At 44.1% G+C, this 22,360-nt stretch overlaps 1 protein-coding gene across 18 annotated transcripts in view; it reads right to left on the bottom strand.

The window, feature by feature from the left end:
- Positions 1-18,621: 18,621 nt before the first annotated feature.
- The window catches only part of tle3a (TLE family member 3, transcriptional corepressor a), a 97,946-nt gene continuing 94,207 nt past the window's right edge, over positions 18,622-22,360 (bottom strand). For all 18 annotated transcript variants that reach the window (XM_048615906.1, XM_048615905.1, XM_048615908.1 and 15 more), the window contains one exon: positions 18,622-21,461. In XM_048615906.1, the coding sequence (XP_048471863.1) occupies positions 21,354-21,461 (108 nt within the window). In that variant the 3' untranslated portion in view covers positions 18,622-21,353. The remainder of the gene's footprint in view (positions 21,462-22,360) is intronic.

The following is a 22,360-nucleotide window of genomic DNA, read 5'->3' on the forward strand; positions in this document are numbered from 1 at the left end:
TCTCCATCTCTGGTAACCGACTCATTACTGTCATTCATTTCAAATCCATTGACTCCCACAATTACCTCGACTACACATCCTCTCACCCACCCTCCTGTAAAAATGCTATTCCATACTCACAATTCCTCAACCTCCGCCGTATCTGCTCCCAGGATGAGATGTTTCACTCCAGGACATCCCAGATAGCCTCCCACTTTAGTGACCGTAGTTTCCCCTCCTCTGTAATTAATGATGCCCTCAATCACATCTCCTCTAGTTCCCATGCTTCTACCCTCAAACCCCCTTCCCACAACAACAATAAGGATACAGTCCCCTTAGTCCTCACGTACTACCCCGTCAACCTCCGAATCCAACACATCATCCTCCAACATTTCCGCCGCCTACAATCAGACCCCACCACCAAAAAGATATTTCCCTCCCCACCCCTTGTCCGCTTTCCGCAGGGACTGTTCATTCCTCAACTCCCTCGTCAGCTCCACACTCCCCACCAACTTCTCCACCACGCCCAATACCTTTCCTTGCAACTGCAAGAGGTGTAACACCTACCCCTACACCTCCCTCTCACCTGCATCCAAGGACCCAACCAATCCTTCCAGATCCAGCAGAGATTCCCCTGCACTTCATCCAACCTGATCTATTGTATCCGTTGCTCCCGATGTGGCCTCCTGTCTCTCGGGGAGACCAAATGCAGACTCAGGCACCGGTTCGTGGAGCATCTGTGCTCTGTACACACCAACGGACCCGACATTCCGGTTGCCATCCATTTTAATTCCTCCCCCACCCCCCCACTCCCCAGGTGACGTGGCCATCTTGGCCTCTTCCACTGTCAGAGTGAGGCCAAACGTAAACTGGAGGAACGATACCTCATATTTCGCCTTGGGAGCTTACAGCCCAATGGCGTCAATATTGACTTTACCAGCTTCATAATCCCTCCACCCGCTTCTCCCATGCCCAGCCCTTCCTGTCCGCCTTGCCTCCCTAACCTGTCCATATTCTGACTCACCTATCCATGCCATCCCTCCCATTGACCAACCATAATGACCCCCAACCTGCATCCACCTATCACCATTCCACCTATCCTCCCCCCAGCCCCACCTCCTTTATTTATTTCTGGGCTTCCCCCCCACCCACCTCCCCAGTCCTGACACAGGGTTTCAGCCCAAAACGTTGACTTACCTGCTTCTGGGATGCTGTCTGACCTGCTGTGCTTTTCCAGCTTCACATCTATTAATTGAAAAGGTTTGAGCTGTTCTTGGAGTGAGGAAAGCTGAATCGAGATCTGTTAGAAGTTTACAAAATCATGAGGAGGATGCTGGATGGGGTAGAGAGGGGGATGCTGTTTCCATTCATAAATTGAAAAAAAGAGATTTAAAAGTGATGTGCAAAAGAAGCAAACGTGATGTGAGAAAAGTCTTTTAAACTTGGCAATTAGTTAGGGCGTGGAATGTACCGTCTGGAAATGTGGTGAAGCCAGGTTCAATTGAGGCATTTGAGAGTGTGTTGGATGATTATTTGGATTGAAATAGTGAGCAGGGATATGGGGTAAAGGCAGGAGATTGGCACTAGGTTATAGAGCCAATACAGGCACAAATGGGCCGAATGGCTTCCTCCTGGACTGTAACAATTCTGTGATTCTATGATGAGTCCTTTTAAATAGGTGAGAATGCAAAGCTTCTCCAACAAAAAAAAGACAAGATACACCTCTCCCCAGTCCCCCACACCCACCCCCAGTTACACACACACACACCCCTCCACACACACACATACACACACTCACACACACTCACACACAAACCCCACCCCCCACACACACACACACACACTCACACACAAACTCCACACACACACACACACACACACACACACACACACACTCACACATACACACACTCACACACACTCACACACAAACCCCACCCCCCCCACACACATATACAGACTCACACACATGCATACACACACACACACACACACACACACACACACTCACACACAAACTCCACACACACACACACACACATATACAGACTCACACACACACACACACAGATACTCTTGACCCATGCCCCCATTCCTGACCTGGCCCCCTCCCCACTACAGTTTTGATGACTCAGCACTGACCTCATTGATTTACATAAGATTCTTCATGGACCTGACAGGGTCAAAGGACCTGTGCCCTGTGGTTCGTGGGTATAGACCACGGGGCGACAGTCTCAGGATGGGACACAGTCATTAAGGACTGACCTTGGGAAGGAATTTCTTCACTTGCAGGGGGACACATTGTTGGGGCTCTGTATCCCAGAGGCCAGTGGGTCATTGAGTCATTGAGTAGATTCAAGATGGAACTCAATCCAACTCAGTCCCCTGTTCCTCCTTTCTCCCAATATCCTTTGATCCCTTTAGTCCTAAAAACTATGCCTAAGTCATTTTTGAAAACATTGGATGTTTTGGCCTCAACCATTTTCTGTGGCAGGGAATTCCACAGGATTCCCACTCTCTGGGTAAAGACATTTCTCCTCATCTCAGTCCTAAATGACCTTCCCCGTATTCCCTGACAGGTTCTGGGCTCCCAGGGTCAGGGCCATATGGGGAGTGAGTGTGTGACGGTGGCGTGGTCCCATTATTTCCCCCTGCACGCTATGTGACTGTTTGGTCGTTGATTGGATTGAAGTCAGGGAACATTGCAGCTGCTAGCACTTTAAATGCAGCATTGCCCACATTCTGCCTACCCCGAGGACAAAAACCGTGCCTGGAAGATTGCCAGACTGCTGAGCTTCAGTCACACGCTGGAAAGAAGGGACAGAAAACAAGGAGAAAAGGCTCCCCATCAGATGTTTGAAAGGGGCAGCACCGTCTCGACACCAACATCAATGAGGAAGTTGGCTTTGGAGTAAGTACTTCCTGTTGTACTGCAAGCAAATCCAAACAGGCAACTTCACATTCATTATAGCTTAATTATGGTAATTAAAACTGGTGGGATGCAGTAACAGAACAGAAACTGGGCCAACATAATTTGCACGTGGTGTCTTCAGATGCTGATAACAGCAGCTGATGGTGTCACATAACCTCCCACAACCATCTGCTGAACTGGAATAACAGCACTGGCTGGTACACTTACTGAGAGGCTGCAAGATGAAAGGAAAGCTTTCAACCTCGTTCAACTGCTTGTAATGAATTACTGATGATCAGCACCTTCCGCAAGAGCCTGGGCCCTGCCACATAATGTGGGAGACTACGGGGGAAGTGGAAAATATCAATTTAAGAGCAGTTGGAGTATTCTTAATAGGGAAATCAGGACAGTAAAAAGGGGATAGGAGATAGAATCCCCACAGTGTGGGGATTTCAGCCCATTGAGTCCACACTGCACCTCCAAAGAGCATTCCACCCAGACCTCCCCCCAGCTATCCCTGTAACCCTGCATTTCCCATGGCTAACCCACCCAGCCTGTACATCCCTGGATACTATGGGACAATCCAGCATGGCCAATCCACCCTATCCTGCACATCTTTGGACTGTGGGAGGAAACCAGAGCAAACCCACACAGACACAGGGGGAATGTGCAAACTCCACACAGTCAGTCACCTGAGGGTGGAATCAAACCCCGGTTCCCTGGCACTGTGAGGCAGCTGTGCTAACCACTGAGCCACCGTGCCACTCTAAGATGTGGGTGTGTTAGGACAGCTTTTCTGGTGTTTGAGTGATAACTAACCCAGCAGGAAGTCATTGTAAAAAGTGCAAGAACAGGAAACATAGTGGGGGCAGGATTCAAACCTGCACAGGGAAATTCCAATTGATTTCTAATCCATCGCCTTAGACACTTGGCCTCCCTGTTAAGTGCAGGATTTTAATCTTTTAAGGACATTAATGAACCAGATGGGTTTTCTTACTGACAATTATGAATGGTTTCATGATCATCATTAGACCCTTAATTCCAGATTTTTATTGAGTTTAAATTCCACCAATCACCATGGTGGAATTTGAACCCAGGTCCCCAAAATATTACCCTCATCATTCTATTAATAATACCACTAGGCCATCATCTCACTAATACCTTTGGCAAATAGGGTTAAGGAAAATCCAAAGAGCTTCTACAAATACATTAAGGGCAAAAGAATAATTCAGGAGACAATAGGACCCTTTCAAGATCAAAAAGGCCATTTATATGCAGAACCACAGGAGATGGGTGAGATACTAAATGAATATTTCACATCAGTATTTATTGTGGGGAAGGATGTTGAAGCTAAACAACTTGGGGTAATAAATAGCGATATCTTGAAAAGTGTCCAAATTACAGAAGAGAAGGTGCTGGATGTCTTAAAACACATAAGGGTGGAAAATATCCTGCACCTGATCCGGTGTATGCCAGGTCTTTGTGGGAAGCTACAGAAGAGATTGCTGGGCTCTATGGTGAGATATTTGTATCATTGACAGGCACAGGAGAGGTGCGGGAAGACTGGAGGTTGATTAATGTGCTGTCATTATTTAAGAAAGGTGGTAAAGTAAAGCCAAGGAACTATTGTGGCGGGTAAGTTGTTGGAAGGGATCCTGAGGGACAGGATTGAGATGCATTTAGAAAGGCGAGGGTTGATTAGGGATAGTCAACATGGCTTTGTGTGTGGGAGATCATGTCTCACTAACTTGATTAAAGTTTTGAAGAAATGACAAAGAAGTTTAATGAAGGCAGAGTGGTAGACATTGTCGATATGGACTTCAGCAAGGCATTCGACAAGGTTCCGCATGATAGATTGGTTAGCAAGGTGACATCACATGAGATACGGGGTAGCTAATCAACAGGATATAAAATTGGCTTGAAGGTAGGGGACAGAGGGTAGTGGTGGAGGGTTGTTTGTTCGGACAGTAGGCCTGTGACCGGCGGTGTGCCGCAGGGATCGATGCTGGGTCCACTTACTATTGTCATTTATATAAATGATTTGGATGTGAATATCAGAGATATAATTAGTTGATTTTCAGATGACACTAAAATCGGTGGTGTAGTAAACAGTGAAGAAGGTTATTTCAGAGTACAACGGGACCTTGATCAAATGGGCCAATGGGCCGAGGAGTGGCAGATAGAGTTTAATTTAGGTAAATGTGAGATGCTGCATTTTGGAAAGGCAAATCAGGGCAGGACTTAGACAGTTAATGGTGAGGTCCTGGGGAGTGTTGCTGAACAAAGAGACCTAGTGGTACAGGTTCAAAATTCCTTGAAAGTGGAGTCATACGTAGACAGGGTGGTATTTGGTATGCTCGTCTTCATTGGTCAGTGCAATGAGTGTAGGAGGTCATGTTGCAGCTGTACAGGACATTGATTAGGCCACTTTGGAATACTGTGCACAGTTTTGGTCTCCCCGCTATACGAAAGATGTTGTTAAACTTGAAAGGGTTCAGAAAAGATTTACAAGGATGTTGCCAGAGTTGGAAGGTATGAGGTATAGGGAGAGGCTGAATAGGCCGAGGCTATTTTCCCTGGAGCGTCAGAGGCTGAGGGGTGACCTTATAGAGGTTTATCAAATCATCAGGGGCATGGATAGGGTGAATAGCCAAGATCTTTTTCCCAGGGTAGGGAAGTCTAAAACTAAAGGGCATAGGTTTAAGGTGAGAGGAGAAGGATTTAAAAGGAAACTGAGGAGCAATTTTTTCACATAGAGGGTGGTGTATGTATGGAATGAGCTGCCAGAGGAAGTGGTGGAGGTGGGTACAGTTACATCATTTCAAAGTCATCTGGATGGGTACGTAAATAGAAAAGGTTCAGAGGGATATGGGCCAAATGCTGGCAAATGGGATAGGTCAGTTTAGGATATCTGGTCAGCATGGACAAGTTAGAGTGAAGGGTCAGTTTATGTTCTCTGTGACTCTAAATATTCAGAGAAAAATATGTCATGTTCAAATTAGAACCCTGTAACATTGCAGAGGTAGAGTTTTTTAGATCTTTATCATGACATCTCAAAGTACTGCACACACAATAAACTACATTGATGTCCAGTTACTAAAGTTATATCAGAGAACTCAATGGGCTGAAGGGCCTTTTCTGTACTGTATGATTCTATGAACTGCACCAGTCATATAATTCTGGCAGCTGTAAGATCAATTCAGAGTCTGAATACTACAGTGAGTAGCTCACATCCTGACTCCCCACTGCCCATGCACCATCTACAAGGTACAAGTTAGGGGTGTGATGGAATAGCCCCCATGCCTGGATGGGCACATCTCCAACAACAGCCTTGAGGCTTGACACTGCTCAGGACAAAGCAGCCCACCTGAATGGCACTGCATCCGCCATAATGGCTCCCCTAGTGGCATTAGTATGTAACTACCAGGTATGCTGTAATACTGAACAAGCAAGAAGTATCCAGTGCCAAAGAGGACAAAAGACATCAGAACCTCTGAGTTCCTTTTCAAGTCATAGAATTATAGAAAACAGGAATAGGCCATTCGGCCCTTTGAGCTTGCTGTGCTATTCAATATGATCATGGCTGATGATCCAACTCCAGACCCTGTTCCTGCTTTCTCCTCATGACCTTTGACCCCTTTAACCCTAAGAACTATATCTGATTCCTTTTCGAAAATATTCAATGTTTTGGTCTCAACTATTTTCTGGGGCAGAGAATTCCACAGGCTCACCACTCTCTAGGTGAAGGTGTTTCTCCTCATCTCAGTCCAAAATGGCCGACCCTGTATCCTTGGTTCTGGACTCCCCAGTCATCAGGAACGTCCTTCCTGTTTTTAGCTGTCTGAGGTGTGCCTGTCTTCTTGGATGGACATATGAAAATCTCAGAGCAATATTTCAATAGACAGCACGTCAGTCATAGCCCTGGCACCCTGGCAAACATTTACCCCCTTCAACCAGCATCACTGAAAGGTAGATTATCTGGTCACGCTGTTGTTTGTGGGAACTTGCTGTGCACAAATTGGTTCCTACAATGACAACACTTTGGAAGTATTTCATTGGCTGTCAGAGGGAAGCTGAGGCCATGTTGTGTGTTCATTTTTCTACTAGGTACAGGTACAAGGGGTACCCAGGTAAGATGCCACTGTCTTTGTTCAAATAACCCATTAGAGCTCTATATTCAGCCTCGCACTTGACAACACACCGCACAGATGTTACAACAGAAGGCTGTCTGTACCCATGGAAACACAAGCCCCTGGCCTCAGAAGGGAACGTATTAAGTTGATCATAATGTGATCCCTCATTTGAGATGATGTGACGAGCAAAAGGAAAGCTTTGTTGCCAATTACAACCGTGGCTTTGACGAGATTTTGATGAGATCACAAGAGATGCATGCTGCTGACCAGTGAATGAAGTAATGTAGAAAGCAGCTTATTCACTGAGCTAGCAGAGAGTGTTTCATGAGCTAGCAGAGAGTGTTTCACTGGAACTCTACCGCCACAGAAACCCAGCTACTGCAGCAGCTCTCCACTAACACAAAACCACGCGTGAAATATGAAAATCCACCGGGCAAAATCAAATCATCTGACGGTTGCTGAGGTGATGCAATGTTTAGCAGGGATTGACACTGAGTATCTCTGAGTATGACTTGAGCCTTTCATTACACAGGGCATTTCCCAGTAAGAAAGAGTTTTGACTGGTGCGCCACTGGAATCACTGAAATACTGCTGGAAAAATGAAAAATCATCCTGAGGGGTTTGGGGGTAGACTTTATAAATTCTCCTTGACCATTTTTATTATCAGGCTATTTAACCAAGTGGAGCATTTAAGAATCAATATTCAACTGTGACTTGGACTGTCCTCAGCCAGTTCCTGCTCATAGCGATGGTTCGCGGGTTAACCTTCATTTCCCAAATGCTCCGGATAGCTCTAGACTACTGGTAACCTCATGTAGGCAGTGCTTTGTGATTCAGAATGCCAAGTGATTGACTGGTGAATATCCTTCACATGCTATCCCTTTTGAAACACTTTAAACTTTCAGCAAATTGTTCAGGTTTTATTTCTGGCACAACTTTTTAGATTTAACAAAATGTTTTCATGACTGTAGTCTCTTGTTGATTATATATATGTGCGTGCATGTGTGTGTAGGGAGAGAATCCTCGAGACAGTCTGGTGAAATCTCTCAATGAAGCTGTGAATGAAGAGGCTAGAATTGGAGAGTGCTGAAGTCTAAGAGGGCTGTAGGGCTGGTGTTTATAGATTTCACTTAATTTCCCACTTTTAAATGCCATTTCTCTGAAATTTGGTGTCCATGTCTAAGCATGTGGCTATTTTGATTTATTGCTGGCTAGTCATATCACACAGAGGATATTCTTCCTTCTACCTTCAATTATTCTTCGAGAGCAGGAAGAACAACCTAAGGAGATATTGGAGAGCAAGATGGAATTGGGAGGAGTGTTTGGACTGATTGCAATAAGCACGTTGCAATTCTAAACACTATGCAACCTCTAGGACTCAACGTTGAGTTCAATAATTTTACATCCTGGGGCCACCTGCCATGTTTTTTACCCATTCACACCTGCTTCTGTTACGATATGAGTTGCTTTTAGCACAGTCACCCATTCTACTCCTGGGCTCATTATCATATTATATGGGCTACATTCAGCACAGCTAACCCATTTTCTCATTCTTAGTTCTCCTCATTTATTCAGCTTTTCTTCGGTCCTGGCCTGCTATCCATAATTTCCTTGTGTTTCCCTATGCCTTTCATATCTCTATCTCTCTGGCCTGTAGGTACCTGCTTTGAGTCTCCTGCTTTTTTAAATAAAGGTGTTACATTGCCAGTTTTCCAACCCTCTGGGAGTCTAAGGGTTCCTGGAAGTTTACTACCATTGCATCCACTATTTCTGTAGCTACTTTCTTTAATATCTGAGGATGAAACCCATCAGGTCTGGGGGTCATATTGGTCTTTAGTCCCATTACTTTCCCTGGTACTTCTTCTCCATTGATAGTTAACGTACTTAATCTGTCTGGCTTCCCCCACTATTTTCTCCTGGATTATTTAATATTTTTGGAATGCCATTAGTGTGTCCTACTGTGAAAACTCATGCAATGTATTTATTCAACTCCTCTGCCATTTCCTCAATCCCCATTATTATATCCCTAGCCCTGTTCTCTCAGGCAACGGTTCCCAACTTTTTCAGTAATGTGACACATTGTCTTGAGACAAACAATTCCACCCCCACCTTTTTCAGCTGAATTAATTGTTCCTAAACATCACATTTACTTGCATTTACCACGGTAACAGTCTTAGCTTTTTTTTTAAGAAAGAAAGTCACCATAGTCCCATTCTTTCATGAGAGGGCGACAGCCAATGGTTGTTTAACCTGAGGGTCACCATGTCTCAGGCGATGGTCAAAGGTTGAGAGGGTAGGACCTTCATGTTGGCCTCATCCTCTTGGCATCCCTGTGCATTGCAAACCAGCTCACTAGCCCACTGAGCTAATTGACCCATTACAGCCTTACTAGAGAGGTTTGCAACATAGTTTGTGCAACAAGTTAAAGAAGGATCAAATGCTTTTGTTTTACATTGATTTTCACAAACCTGGTGCAAAAATTCACAGCACACTTGGACAGTTCTCATGGCACACTGGCCTGCCACTGCATACAGATTGCTCTAAGGTTCATAAGAGCATAAGAACTAGGAGCAGGAGTAGGCCATCTGGCCCCTCGAGCCTGCCCCGCCATTTAATAAGATCATGGCTGATCTTTGAGATTCAGCTCCACTTACCCGCCCACTCACCATAACCCTTAATTCCTTTACTGTTCAAAAATTTATCTAGTCTTGCCTTAAACACACTCAGCGAGGTAGCTTCAACCACTTCACTAGGCAGGGAATTCCACAGATTCATAACCCTTTGGGTTCACTTTGCCCCTTCCCTTCCTTTTCACATAGTTGAAGAATCTGGTGCTTTCGGTCTTCATATAATTTGCTAGTGTCCCCTGGCATTCTTTTATTTTTGGTCCACCATCTTTTGTTTACTTGTAAAACTTTGCCACTAATCTTTGCCACATTGTATTTTTCTTTCCCAATTTAAAACCTACCACTTTGAGGAAGATTTTGGTTGCCTGTCCAATTATCTCATCGCGTGGTCCGGTGCCAAGTCTGTTTGATGATCGCTCTTGTAAAGCTCCTCGGAGTGTTTTACTGTGTGAATAGTGTTATATAACTGTAAGTCGTTGCTGTTGAGGGTGCTTTGTAGATGAAGGTATTAATATCAATACATGGAAGGATGGATTGCCAGAGAGATATTTATTAGAAGCATAATGTTTAGTACAGAGTACTGAGTAAATATAGAACTATATAACCATAAATTTTTGCAGATGGGGAGATTTGAGTCACTTTATTACAGACATGTACTCTTGTAAGCTAATTATTTTTTTCTGGCCCTGTAGTGTCTGTTATGTGAGGTTATGTGAGGTTCTGTGAGGTTTTGCTGGTCTAGTGGATATTTTGGTAATCATTACTGCAGACTGGTGCCAACAGACCACTCTCCTTTGAGGATTTGGCACAGATTGTGACCGTCAAGAATAAATCACTCGAGGGTCATCCTAACTGCGCCTTAGATCTTTAACTCCAGCTCAGATAGTGCATGGATTAAGGAAAATCAACAAAGGATACTTAGCACTGAAAGAGTACAGCATAGGCAGAGGTGCATGGATGTAAAACAGGACTATGTGGAAGAAGGGCAGGGGGTAACCCCCACCCCCCATCATCCACCTTAACTTCTACCCTGTATCCTGGGCAATACATGTCCTGGAAACAAGAATCACCAAAAGGTATGGGTTTGTCATTATCCCATTGCTAATTGTGGGAGCTGAATGTGCGCAAATTGGCTGCTACAGTTCCTGCATTAAAACGGCACTGACACGTCAAAAAGTTCTACATTGTCCAGAAATTTGGAATTCTCTAAGGCAGTGTAAGCTCTTTCAAAAGCTCCATGTTCCGCATGTTCTCCTTTCTGTGAGATTAGAGATGAAGTGTACAGATTTTTAAAAAATCTGCCAGATCAACAGCTGAGAACACCTCCTTCTGCCAACTGTCTTCCGTCTTATGATCGTAGCCACGATGTAACAGCGTTGCAGGCTTGAGGGGCTGAATGGCCCACTCCTATTCCTAGCTCTTATCCTCTCACGCTTGGCTTTCCTACAGCTGCTGACAAGTTGTTCCAATTCTAAAAGAGAGATAACGCAGTGTGGAGCTGGTTGAACACAGCAGGCCAGGCAGCATCAGAGGAGCAGGAAAGCTGACGTTTCGGGTTGGGGCCCTTCTTCAGGAAAAAAAACACTGAAGAGAGTCTTTGTTCTGCTGCCTCTGCCATGGCGCATGAACAAGCTCACCAGCAACACGACACCTTTGCCTCCACTGCTTCACCACCGTCTGCTTCAGACCCATCAATGCAAGAGTCGTCACTGCTTACGCACCATTTCCTCGTTGCTGGGCCCACCTCGCCAATGCTGCCACCAAGTGTCATACTGAGCCCACACTCACCTGCCACCAGGATTCCCTGGCTCTGCTGCCATCACCTTATCGCTAACCAGGGGTCCCTACCGTGACTTCAATCAGGGGTCCCTGGTTCTGCTGCTGCCCCAAAGACATCAGGAGTCCTCGCTCCGGGCATGCCATGCTGCTGTTATTGTAGCTGCCACCTCGCCAATTGCAGGAATCCCCTGCTCTGGGCCAGCGGTTCCTGGCTCTACTGTCTGGCCAATTCCAACATTAGCTGAGGTTATGATGAAGGATTCTCCTTCTCAATCTCTCTCCTTTCCTGAGGCATGATCCTCAGATTAAGCCACCACCAGTCATCTCTCTCCAATGAGAAGGCAGACCTAAGGCCTTGTAGGCTATATCTTGATCAGTCTCTCTTGTGTGCAGTAGGATGAGAAGGGACAGGAACAGAATGCAGGAAACTACAAGCCAATTAATGTAACATTGGTCTTGGGGAAATTACTGGAGTCCGTTATTAAGGAGGTTATTGTAGGATATTTAGAAAATCATTTTAGGAGCAGACAAAGCCAAGGGAAATTGTGCTTAAATAATTTACTGGAGTTCTTTGAGGGAGTAATAAGCAAGGTACATAGATGTAGGCATGGATCGTACTTGAATTTCCAAAAGACGTTTGCTAAACAAGAGCACATTGTGTAAGGGTTAACATATTGAGCTGATAAAAGATTGGTTAACTAACAGGAAGCAGACAGTAGGGACAAATGAACCATTTTCAGGTAAGCAAGCTGTAACTAATGGAATGCCTCAGGGAACAGTGATGGGGCCTAAATTATTTACAATCTACAAGAATGATTTGGATAAAAGGATCACACGTACGGTAGTCAAATATGCAGATGAGATCAAGATAGGTTGGAAAATAAGTTATCAAGAAGAGATAGATAGTCTGCAAAGGGATTTAGACAGGTTAGTGAATGGGCAAGACTTTGGCAGATGGAGTATAATAATATGGGACAATAAGAGCTTGTCTACTTTGGCAGAAGAATAGAAAATCAGTAATTTATAAATAGGTAGAAATTGCAGAACTCTGAGGTATAAGGAATATGGTTGTGGATGAATTACAAACAAAAATGTTACAAAATGCACAGATATGGGAAGTGACAAGGAATACAAATTGTTATGATTTCAGCTGATGGTAATACCTGATGGATAGATGAGATCTCAGAATTGTTCTGTTCTACTACCTTGATGGGCTAACGTATGATTTGATTTGGCTGTATGACAGGCAAAACAATAGTTTTCAGCACAGCTTCATCAAGGGGAGGTCACACCTGACAAATCTATTAGAATTCATTGAGGAGATAATGACCAAGTTAGACAAAGGAGAGCCAGCGGACATAATCTTTTGGATTTCCAGAAGGCCTTTGACAAAGTGCCACACAGGAAGCTGTTAAGTAAGATTAGAGTCCATGATGTTAGGCACAAGATACTGGCACAAATAGAGGATTGGCTGAGAGGCAGAAGGCAGAGAGAGCGGATAAAGGGGTCATCCTCACAATGACAGCCGAGGGCCAGTGGAGATGTGTAAGGATCAGTGTGGAACTATTCACATTATACATTAATAATCTGGATGAAGGAACGGTGGGCATTATTGCAAAGCTTACAGATGACACATAGATAGGTGGAAGGGCATGTGGTGTTGAGGAAGTGGGGAGATTGCAGAAGGACTTGGACAGGCTAGGAGAGAGGACAAAGAAGTGGCAGATGGAATACAACATGCAAAGTGTGAGGTTATGCACTTTAGGAATAAGAGGTGTTGACTATTTTCTAAATGGAGAAATGCTTCAGAAATGTGAAGCACAAAAGTACTTAGGAATCCTCGTTCACATACTCTTATGGTTAACGTGCAGGCTCAGTTAACAGTTAGGAAGGCAAATGCAATGTTAGCATTCATTTCGAGAGAGCTAGAATACAGGAGCAGAGATGTACTGCTGAAGCTGTACAAAGCACTGGCCAGACCGCATTTGGAATATTGCGAGCAGTTTTATCCTCTTACATGGTATTTCTGCTATAATGCATATTTCTGAAGAAGGGTCTAGGCCCGAAACGTCAGCCTTCCTGCTCCTCTGATGCTGCTTGGCCTGCTGTGTTCATCCAGCTCTACACCTTGTTATCTCAGATTCTCCAGCAAGTGCAGTTCCTACTATCTCTGATGAATAGTGGACACTGTTTGGGTAACACAAACTTTCTACTGCACCCTACAGCAATTTCCCTATAGTGTGATTTTCTGGTGCACAAGGTTGCACAGGAACGCAACTATCGTGTTACAGGAGAACTACCTGTATTTAAAGGAAGGATGTACTGTTATTGGAAGGGATCCAGAGGAGGTTTACAAGGACAATCCTGGGGAATGAAGAGCTTGTCATATGAGGAGCAGTTGAGGACTCTGGGTCTGTACTCAAGGGAGTTTAGAAGGATGAGGGGTGTATCTCATTAAAACCTTTAAAAATATTGAGAGGCCTGGATGGAATTAATGTGGAGAAGGTGTTTCCACTAGTAGGAGAGACTAGGACCTGAACATACAGCCTCAGAGTAAAGGGATGACCATTGAGAACTGAGACGAGGAAGAATTTTGGTCAGCCAGAGGGTGGTGAATCTGTGGAGTTCGCTGTCTCAGAGGGTTGTAGTTGGTGGGATTAGTTCTCAGTTTGCAAGTTTAATGAAGCAAACACAAATGAGCCAAGTAATATCACCGATCTTCTGCTGTAGAGTGGCAGCCAACTCTCTCCAGTCTGCTGACAACACAAGGCTAAGGAAAGATATGGGGAAAAGATACACCCAATTCCCTGGGACAAAGTGTTCCAATAATAGCTGACATCAGCTGGCAAGAAAATATGCCACACAATGCCAGGTCCTCCCACTAAATCTCACAACAATATAGCAAATAAGTCAAATACATATTCCATTATTTCTTCTGCAGCTTTTACGATCTCTGTAGAAACTGATAACTTTTTAAAAAGTAAATTTGAATTTTCAGTTACTAACTAAAAGAACGTCATTTCTAATTTTTACTGTAACAAATGACTAACAAAAATCTATTGACTAATACTATTTCAACTGTAGGCACTGTATATTTTAAACTACAGAAACTGATGTTATCACGTTATACTTATCACACATTACACGCTAGACAGAATTACAAAATTTTGTAGAAAAATTTCCATATTTGCTTTCAGATTCGAATCAGTTTCCTCATCTTTGTTTTGTTGATCAGTAATTTTGAGAAATTATCTTAAGGTGTTCCCTACTTTTCAGAGATCTCCTTAAATCTAATCACCAACAACAAAGCCTTGTCCAGTCATTCTTCTTGCTCCCAGTCACTCCAGGACTAATCTCCTGGAATCTTTAGAAGCAAGTGTCTCTTTAACTCAAGGCACTCTCTTGTTTGCAGCCAGCTGTGGTAGCTCACCAAGCTGCTTTCTCTCTCTGCTCTCCACACAAAACTTCCATCTGAGATTTTCATGGATATTTATGGAAGCCTGTAACCTGATCTCAAAGTATCTTCATCAGCCCTCCCCTTCCACATGCAAAGATAAAACATTATGTCCAGTCCATAGAAGTTATGCATGCCAACATGGCTGTGAGAAGGACACTAGTACTTTTTCAAACAGCAGGAGGATTATAGGGGAGGTACTGTTGGTGTAATTTCTCGAGCAGGTCTTTAAACAATTCACCCAAGACTCTTTCAGCAAGATCAGGCTGATGGATCAATCTTTAATTATACCATTGGATTCATTCTTTTGTCAGGTTCAAGTACAAATATCACCAGCTTTTTGTGCGTTCAATAGGTTTCACAGCCACTTGAATACTGATGAAACCTTTATTTTAAGTCTTAGAATCTCATGGCACTACTTCATAAAAGTAAAAAGATCTCTGGCCAATATTTCTCAGTCAACATTTTTTAAAAAAAAAACAATGATAAATACTGCATTACTGCTTGTGGGATCTTCCTCAACGCAAACCAACTAAGGTTCATTTTTAGCACTGAAGTGTTTTGGAGCAATGAAGGGTTTGGGAACGTTGGGGGCTTTCTCCACAATAAAATGAGGGTTCTTTCTTTGGAGTGGGGCAAACTTGGTAATGTAATATGAAGGCAGAAAGTAAGTAACAATACAAACATTAAGGCAGCAAATGTTATAACCTGTAATTCCCCTCATCCAGGGTTTTATAACAGTGTCAGGAGTAGGCCACATGGCCAGGGGTCCTGTGTAGATGGATTTAAAAACACTTATGTCCAAAGAATTTAGAGAACCACTCGTTCTCTGCTCTTCAAAATTCTTTTCCCCACCAGGTTCTGTCATGTTCAATACATCGTCGGGAAAGCCTCTAGGATATTACATATGTCCTTGTTTGGAAAATGTATCAAATGTGCTAGAATCCTCCTGTTCCAGGCTTATTAAAGACATTACATTCAGATTCTGTGGCAGTCAAAGGTTGAATAAACTGCTGTTACCTCCAGCAAGCCTTTGTGTGGTGTTGAAAAACAAGCAGGACAATTTGGGGGCAGACTTCAATGCAATGTTTAAAAAAAAAAATGAATGACTTAAAAGTTATTATAAGAAAATATCACACCATTAGGACGGAGGTAGACTCTTGGGTTATTCCAGGAGTTTGACAAGGATCTCATTGCATGTAAATGGACACTATCAATGAACCAAGTCAATGCTTAATCCAGACAGCACTCCCAGGGTAACACTGCAATCTAACAGAGTGGACCCAATTCATTAGGGAAAAGGAATGGCATCTGGTCTTTTAATTCAGGAACATTACTGAACGCTGCATCGTCAACACAATTATACAGCCTCCACAAACTTACGTTTAAACTGAAAGGGAAAGCCACCACCATACTTAAGGAAAAAATGCAATGCAACATAGTGGACAACTTGCCTGAAGCATATTGGTCTGAATTCCCATTCACTAAAACCTCCTCATACAACTCACGCCTCTATTATAAGATCTGCACAGGGGGCTCAAACAAATGCAGGCAAATGTCAAAAGGAGACTTTAGCACAGGTGGCCAAACTCCTGGCCATAAGTAGGTCTTAAAGGAGGATTGTAAAGGGTAAATGAGGGAGAAGGGTTAGACAGACATTCCAAAGATTTGAGTTGAATCAAATAGTTAGGTGCTTGCTTTTGCCTGGTGTGGACTCGATGGGCTGAAAGGCCTATTCCCAATGCTGTAGACCTCTACGGCTGGACTGAAAACACAGACACCAAGGCAGGCAGAGCAGTGGGAGCAAAGAGCTTCTCACTTAGTTAGAACATTCCAAAGGAGAATTCCACTAGGTTCTCTGATACAAAGCAGTTTGAACTGGTCAATCTCACATTGCTGTCTGGGAGATCTTGCCACGTGCAAACTGGTGGCAGGATCTCCTGTGTTACAGCAGCTCGGAGCTACTCCATTCACTATAAAGTACAATGGGGCACCCCCAACGTAGTAATAGACACCGTATAAAGGCGGAACTCCAGCTTGAAAACAATGGTTTTCTTATCGGCAGATAGATCCCAAATTACAGACTCAGTAAAGCACAGAGCCTTTGCTTGCAATCTTTGTGCAATTCACTGCAGGCTACAGAATACGGCAAACATTGACGTGTGAGGAAGTCTGTTGTAAACCAGAAGAAAGCTTGTTAATCCAGATAGGTTGGTTCTCATTTTCTCTAGCTTCACAGCAGCCATCCCATCACTAACTGACTTTGCATTTTATTACATCTTGGAAGAAACACACACAGTCTGCTCATATACAAAACAGTGTTTCACAGCCATACAGCACTTAATCCCTTACAGCTCACTTCACACATGGTTTCACTGTGTGGTAAAAGCAAAATACCACTGGTATACTGGAAAGCCAAAACTGAAACAGAAATTGCCAGCTGAACTGGCACCATCTGTGGAGAGAGAAACTGTTAACATTTCAGGTCAAATAGGATCTGGGGACCGTATGGTAACTGTGCAGTAACTTGCTACAACACATTAGAGGCATGGATCTGACCAGTGCCTGCTTCAAGCGACCATTACAGGTTTCCCCTGCATTGTCTAAAGGAAGAGTCATTGGGCAATGCCACAGAATCAGGAGGTGGCCATTCAGCCCTTATAATACTGTTGTTCTATTATCCAGTCAGGCCTGCTGCCCCTCTGTTTCCATTGCCCCTTTGAAACTAAAACTGATTATCTCAATTTCCATCGCCCTCATTAGGTGGCAAGTTTCAAGTCATTGCCACACACTGGGTGCAATTTTTGCCTCAGATCACCACCTTGCATCAGTTCCCCAAACCCTTTAACTTATTGATTTCTGAGCCTTCCATCATCTCATCAGAGCTGCTTGTCTTCAGGGCATGCAACTTTGATAAAGCTAGCTGCTCTCACCCAGATTCCTCCATACCCCTGTACCACCACCTGCTCTCATCTAACATCCTTAATCACACCCTCCCCCCACCCCCGACCAAGTCTAACTCCCTCCTCTGCTCCCAGCCAGTTTCCCTGTCACTCTATTCCCACCCACTGCTTCACTCCACCTCACTATTCAACCCACTCAGTCCCTTGCTACCTCTTATCCCAAAAAAAAGTTCCCATCCAGTCTTTACCAATCCCCGTGCCCCCGTCAAAAAGCTGACCTCTCATCCAATATCCCACACCCCAAAAAATCTATTGCCAGGGGGAGACTGTGGGATGAAATTTCCAGGAATGTGGAGTTAGTGGAACCTGGTGAGAAATCATTATCAACACCAACTTTCTCCCATTGACCATGGAACGTTTTCAGGGTGAGATCTGATATGTCAGTTTGGGTGGGGGGTGGTGGGAGGGGTAATAAATAGAAATAGGGGGAGCAGTTTTGATGGGGGTGGGGGATTGAGCGTGAAGAGGTGAGGGTGGGAAAGAAAGTTGGGAAGAGAGAAAAAGAAAAGGAGGAGAGGGTGGAACATGAGGCTAAGGAATCAGGAAGATGCTGAGGGTTTGGAGGATGAGAGTGAGGAATGGGTTGGGGAAGAGAGGTGCAGGTGGGAGAAGACGATGGGGGTCATGTCTGTCCTTTACAAAATGACTAGCCAGTCTTTCAACTCAATGCACAATCCATCCACATGCTCAGCAGTTGGCAGAAATGTGCCAACAGGAAAGAAACCTTTCGGTTTCAATTCTACAAAACGTCTCTGGAACCTCTACAAGATTTCCCTTTATATATAAGTTTTTTTTAAAAAAAAACTTTTATTGAATTATTAACAACTGTACATCATCTTCTGAAATCACAAAGTTAAGTTGCTACATTTTCCGGTGTTGAAGATTTTGACTTAAACACTTCACCGACTTATCGAGTGGTTTCTGGATCACTCAGCACCAGCATTTACACATTTATGTACATTTTTGCTCAGTTTTGTGTTTATTTTAAAAAAAACAGAAAAATTTGACACAAGCATTAGAAAAAAAAATTAAAACCAAAACAAGTCCTGCCAATTATATTACCTTTGGGCTGGGGTTGGGTGGGAGGGAGTTAGTGAACATTTATACAAATTGCTTATTACATCATAAAGTAACCAGAGGGAAATAAATGAATCAGCAAAACATTAGCTCACAGAAACTAGAAACACAATAAAACTAACTGGCTTCTCGAGTAATGTTAGTGACTAGAACACTGGTTATAGGATGCAGATGGAGGAGAAGGGACTGAACTACTTTACACAATGCTACAAAAAAGGTTGAATTCTGATAGCAACTGGTCAGTGAACAGCACGCACAGAGCCCAATCTCTCTATTGCAAAGTGGATCATTGATAGTGACCTCACAGCAACTTATGCTGAAGGAGACAGGATTGGAAGGGGATTAAAAAACAAAAATGTGAATAACAAAAAACAAGGAGATTCATAAAGACCCCTCTCCCACCTCGGGCAGTGACAGTTGCAGGAAGGGATAGACACCTCTACTTGTGAGGGGTATGCAGGTATCAGGTGTTCAATATTGGCACCGTCCAGAGCCCCCACCCTGACCCTCTTGCCATCCCCCTCAACACACACACACACACACACACACACGCCAGGAAGACCCCACTCCCATATACCCACCACAGGCACACCCCACCACCCATCCCCTGCACCATATACCGATCACAAGCACCACACCCTCATCTTATACATTCCACAGACACCTCCTCCTCCAACCGTATACCCATCACACCCCCCTCCCTATATACCTCCCCAGTAAACCCACCACAGGCACCAACACCTCCATATATCCATCCGTCCCATAGACATCACCTCCGCCCATATATCGACCATTCCCACCCCCACCTTTCACCCAGCACAGGCACCAGCTCCTCCATATACCTACCATCATCGCCATATACACACACCATAGACACCACCTCTGCCCATTTATGCACCATCTCCCCCTCACACAGCGATCACGCTCACCACCACACTGCAGCCTCAAATATCCACCACAGGTGAGCTTACCCTCTTTATACACTCACCGATACCTCCTACATATACCCAATACAGAACAGAGGCCCATACCCTCACAGACTGAGCTCCACACCCCTCCCACAGACCCACATGCCCCTTGCCAGGAACCACAGCCCGAGCTGATCTTTGCTGCTCTGTGAACAGCAATAAATACCAGATGTGCTGACATTGCACTGAAAGTGGGAAATGGAAACAGTGCACATACACATGTTACTTTGAGACACTATCCAGATCTGACTCTTGCTGTTCAAAAATGAAAAATAACCAAGACACTTTAATATGGCAATACTGTGCCACGGATGACCTGGGAATTAAGCATATCCATTACCAAACAATAAACGGAATCTAGGATGTATGCCTCAGATTGTTCAAAGCAGAGAAATCCATGTTGGGATGGGGAAAGGGTTAAAACCTGTTGGCCGAACTTTACAAAATCCACACCAGAAAAGTCCAGATTCGTCATCAGTAGGTCCGAAGAATTTTTGTTTGTATTCAAGAGGAAAATTTAAGAAGAAAAAGACACTCAAAATCTGTTCCACAGATTCCCTGAGCTGTGTCACCAACATTGCATTGTCCAGATCTGTCTCTTCTCCCCCTCTGCTTCAGAGCAGGAGGGGGGTGAGGAGAATAGTGATTGCTCGACAATGCTCCACTTGAATCAAAAGTAGACACTTGAGGATTTGAAGGACCATTGGGAGGATGTTGCAAGTCTATTAAGTTTTGCCTTTCTCTCTCCCCATCTCCCACAATGCCACCCCCATCCATTCTTTTCCAAACCAACAAATTCTCTTCCGATTCCAGTTGCAAATTTCAAAACCACCATCTTTTCTTGAAAAAAAAAGTTTCTTTCTCTGTGAAAAAGATTCAAACCTCTCTCAGTTCGGATGAGAAACTGGTGCCATGCTCGCATTGGACTGTGAGAACACAATCGGATGCATGGTCCTTGGACACATCCGGGATCAGGCTTAAGAGCGCGCCCACTGTCACATATTTACAGTACACGTGTGTAATATGTCCAGAACTAATGAAGCACTGCTTCACTCGGAAGTTAAAAAGCTCTCTCTCTGTCTCTTACACACATGCTCTATCAGCAGGACAACCCTGCTTTCTGTGCTCAATAGATTTATCGCTGCAGGTTAAACGAAGAAAAAGATAGTCTTCAACACCAAACCTCGGAGAAATTATGAAACTCAAAATATCTCAGATTCAATCAGGCCACCACAAGCTTTTCTTCAGAGGCAGACTTTGTAATGCTTCCAGTCACAAGTCCTGCATATCCCAGACAGACAGTCTGTAACCTAGTAAACAATGAGTTAACTAGGCCTCATTAGGTTGACGGCAATGCCAAATATGTCCCTGTTCATTTTTGTTTTTTAAAAACTGCGTTTTGAACCAGAGCGACTCGGTCCCCGAACTCCAAAATCTAAAGTGCCGTTCAGTCCCACTGCCATCAGTAGATGACTTCGTAGACTGTTGCTTTCTTGTCACCTGACCCTGTGACAATGTACTTATCATCAGCGGAGATATCACAACTTAGAACAGATGATGATTCCTTTGACTGGAGAGAGAAGAGAACACGCACAGTTTGAGAACAGATGCAAGCGTGCAAGAAATCAAATGACATCTCTCCTTCAAACTTTCTCAGCCAAACTCACAATCAGTCAATATGTATGTCCCCACCCTTTCTACACTGCAATCCATCCTTTTTGGGGAGGCCAGCAAGAAGAGGTTCTTTGGTACCACGCCATTAGCCCACAAAGGATCAATTGCCCAGAAGGAATTAGCAGATCTTTTTGTCCACCTTGGTCTATTAAATTCTCTTCCAAGTAGATCGGAGTTTCTGGAAAGAGCATTTCCATTCATGAATCCCCTCAGGGAGTAACAAAGGGCAATTCAACTACAGAGGGCATCTCACAGAGCAATCACAGCTCCCTGCACTTCATATGAAACGAAGAGGACAAGTGTTTCCTTTTGGGGAGCTGGGCTGTGAGCATCAGCAAGACCAGGAGTTTAATAACCCTCCAGGTCATAAATCGCTCTGGTCATTCTAGACTTGGCCTGGAATCTCAACAACTGTATTCTGGATGACAGCTGAACTTTTCAAATGGGAATTGAAAACTTTTCTTCATACACCAGTTTTAAAACCAATGAGGCAAGGGCAGAAATCACCCAGCAATAAAGAATCAGCTCTCCTTCCAATTGGCTGCAGGATGGTGGGTGGGTGTGCCAGGCAGCCAATGACAGGAGACGGGGAGTGTGGGTGTAGTGACTGGGGGGGGGTCACACGGCGACACATCGAAGGATAACCACAAACAGAGGTACGCCCTTAAGCTGCTGAATAGCACAAGGCCAATTACAGAGAGCTCATTAACCACTTGCCCCAGGTGGGGAAGCACGAGCAGGAGCATCAAGACAAGATTCAAACCCTTGTAACATCTGCTAGACTTTTAAAAAAAC

This window comes from Rhincodon typus, chromosome 33 (genome assembly GCF_021869965.1).
Source record: "Rhincodon typus isolate 14 chromosome 33, sRhiTyp1.1, whole genome shotgun sequence".
NCBI classification, from domain to species: Eukaryota; Metazoa; Chordata; class Chondrichthyes; order Orectolobiformes; family Rhincodontidae; genus Rhincodon; species Rhincodon typus.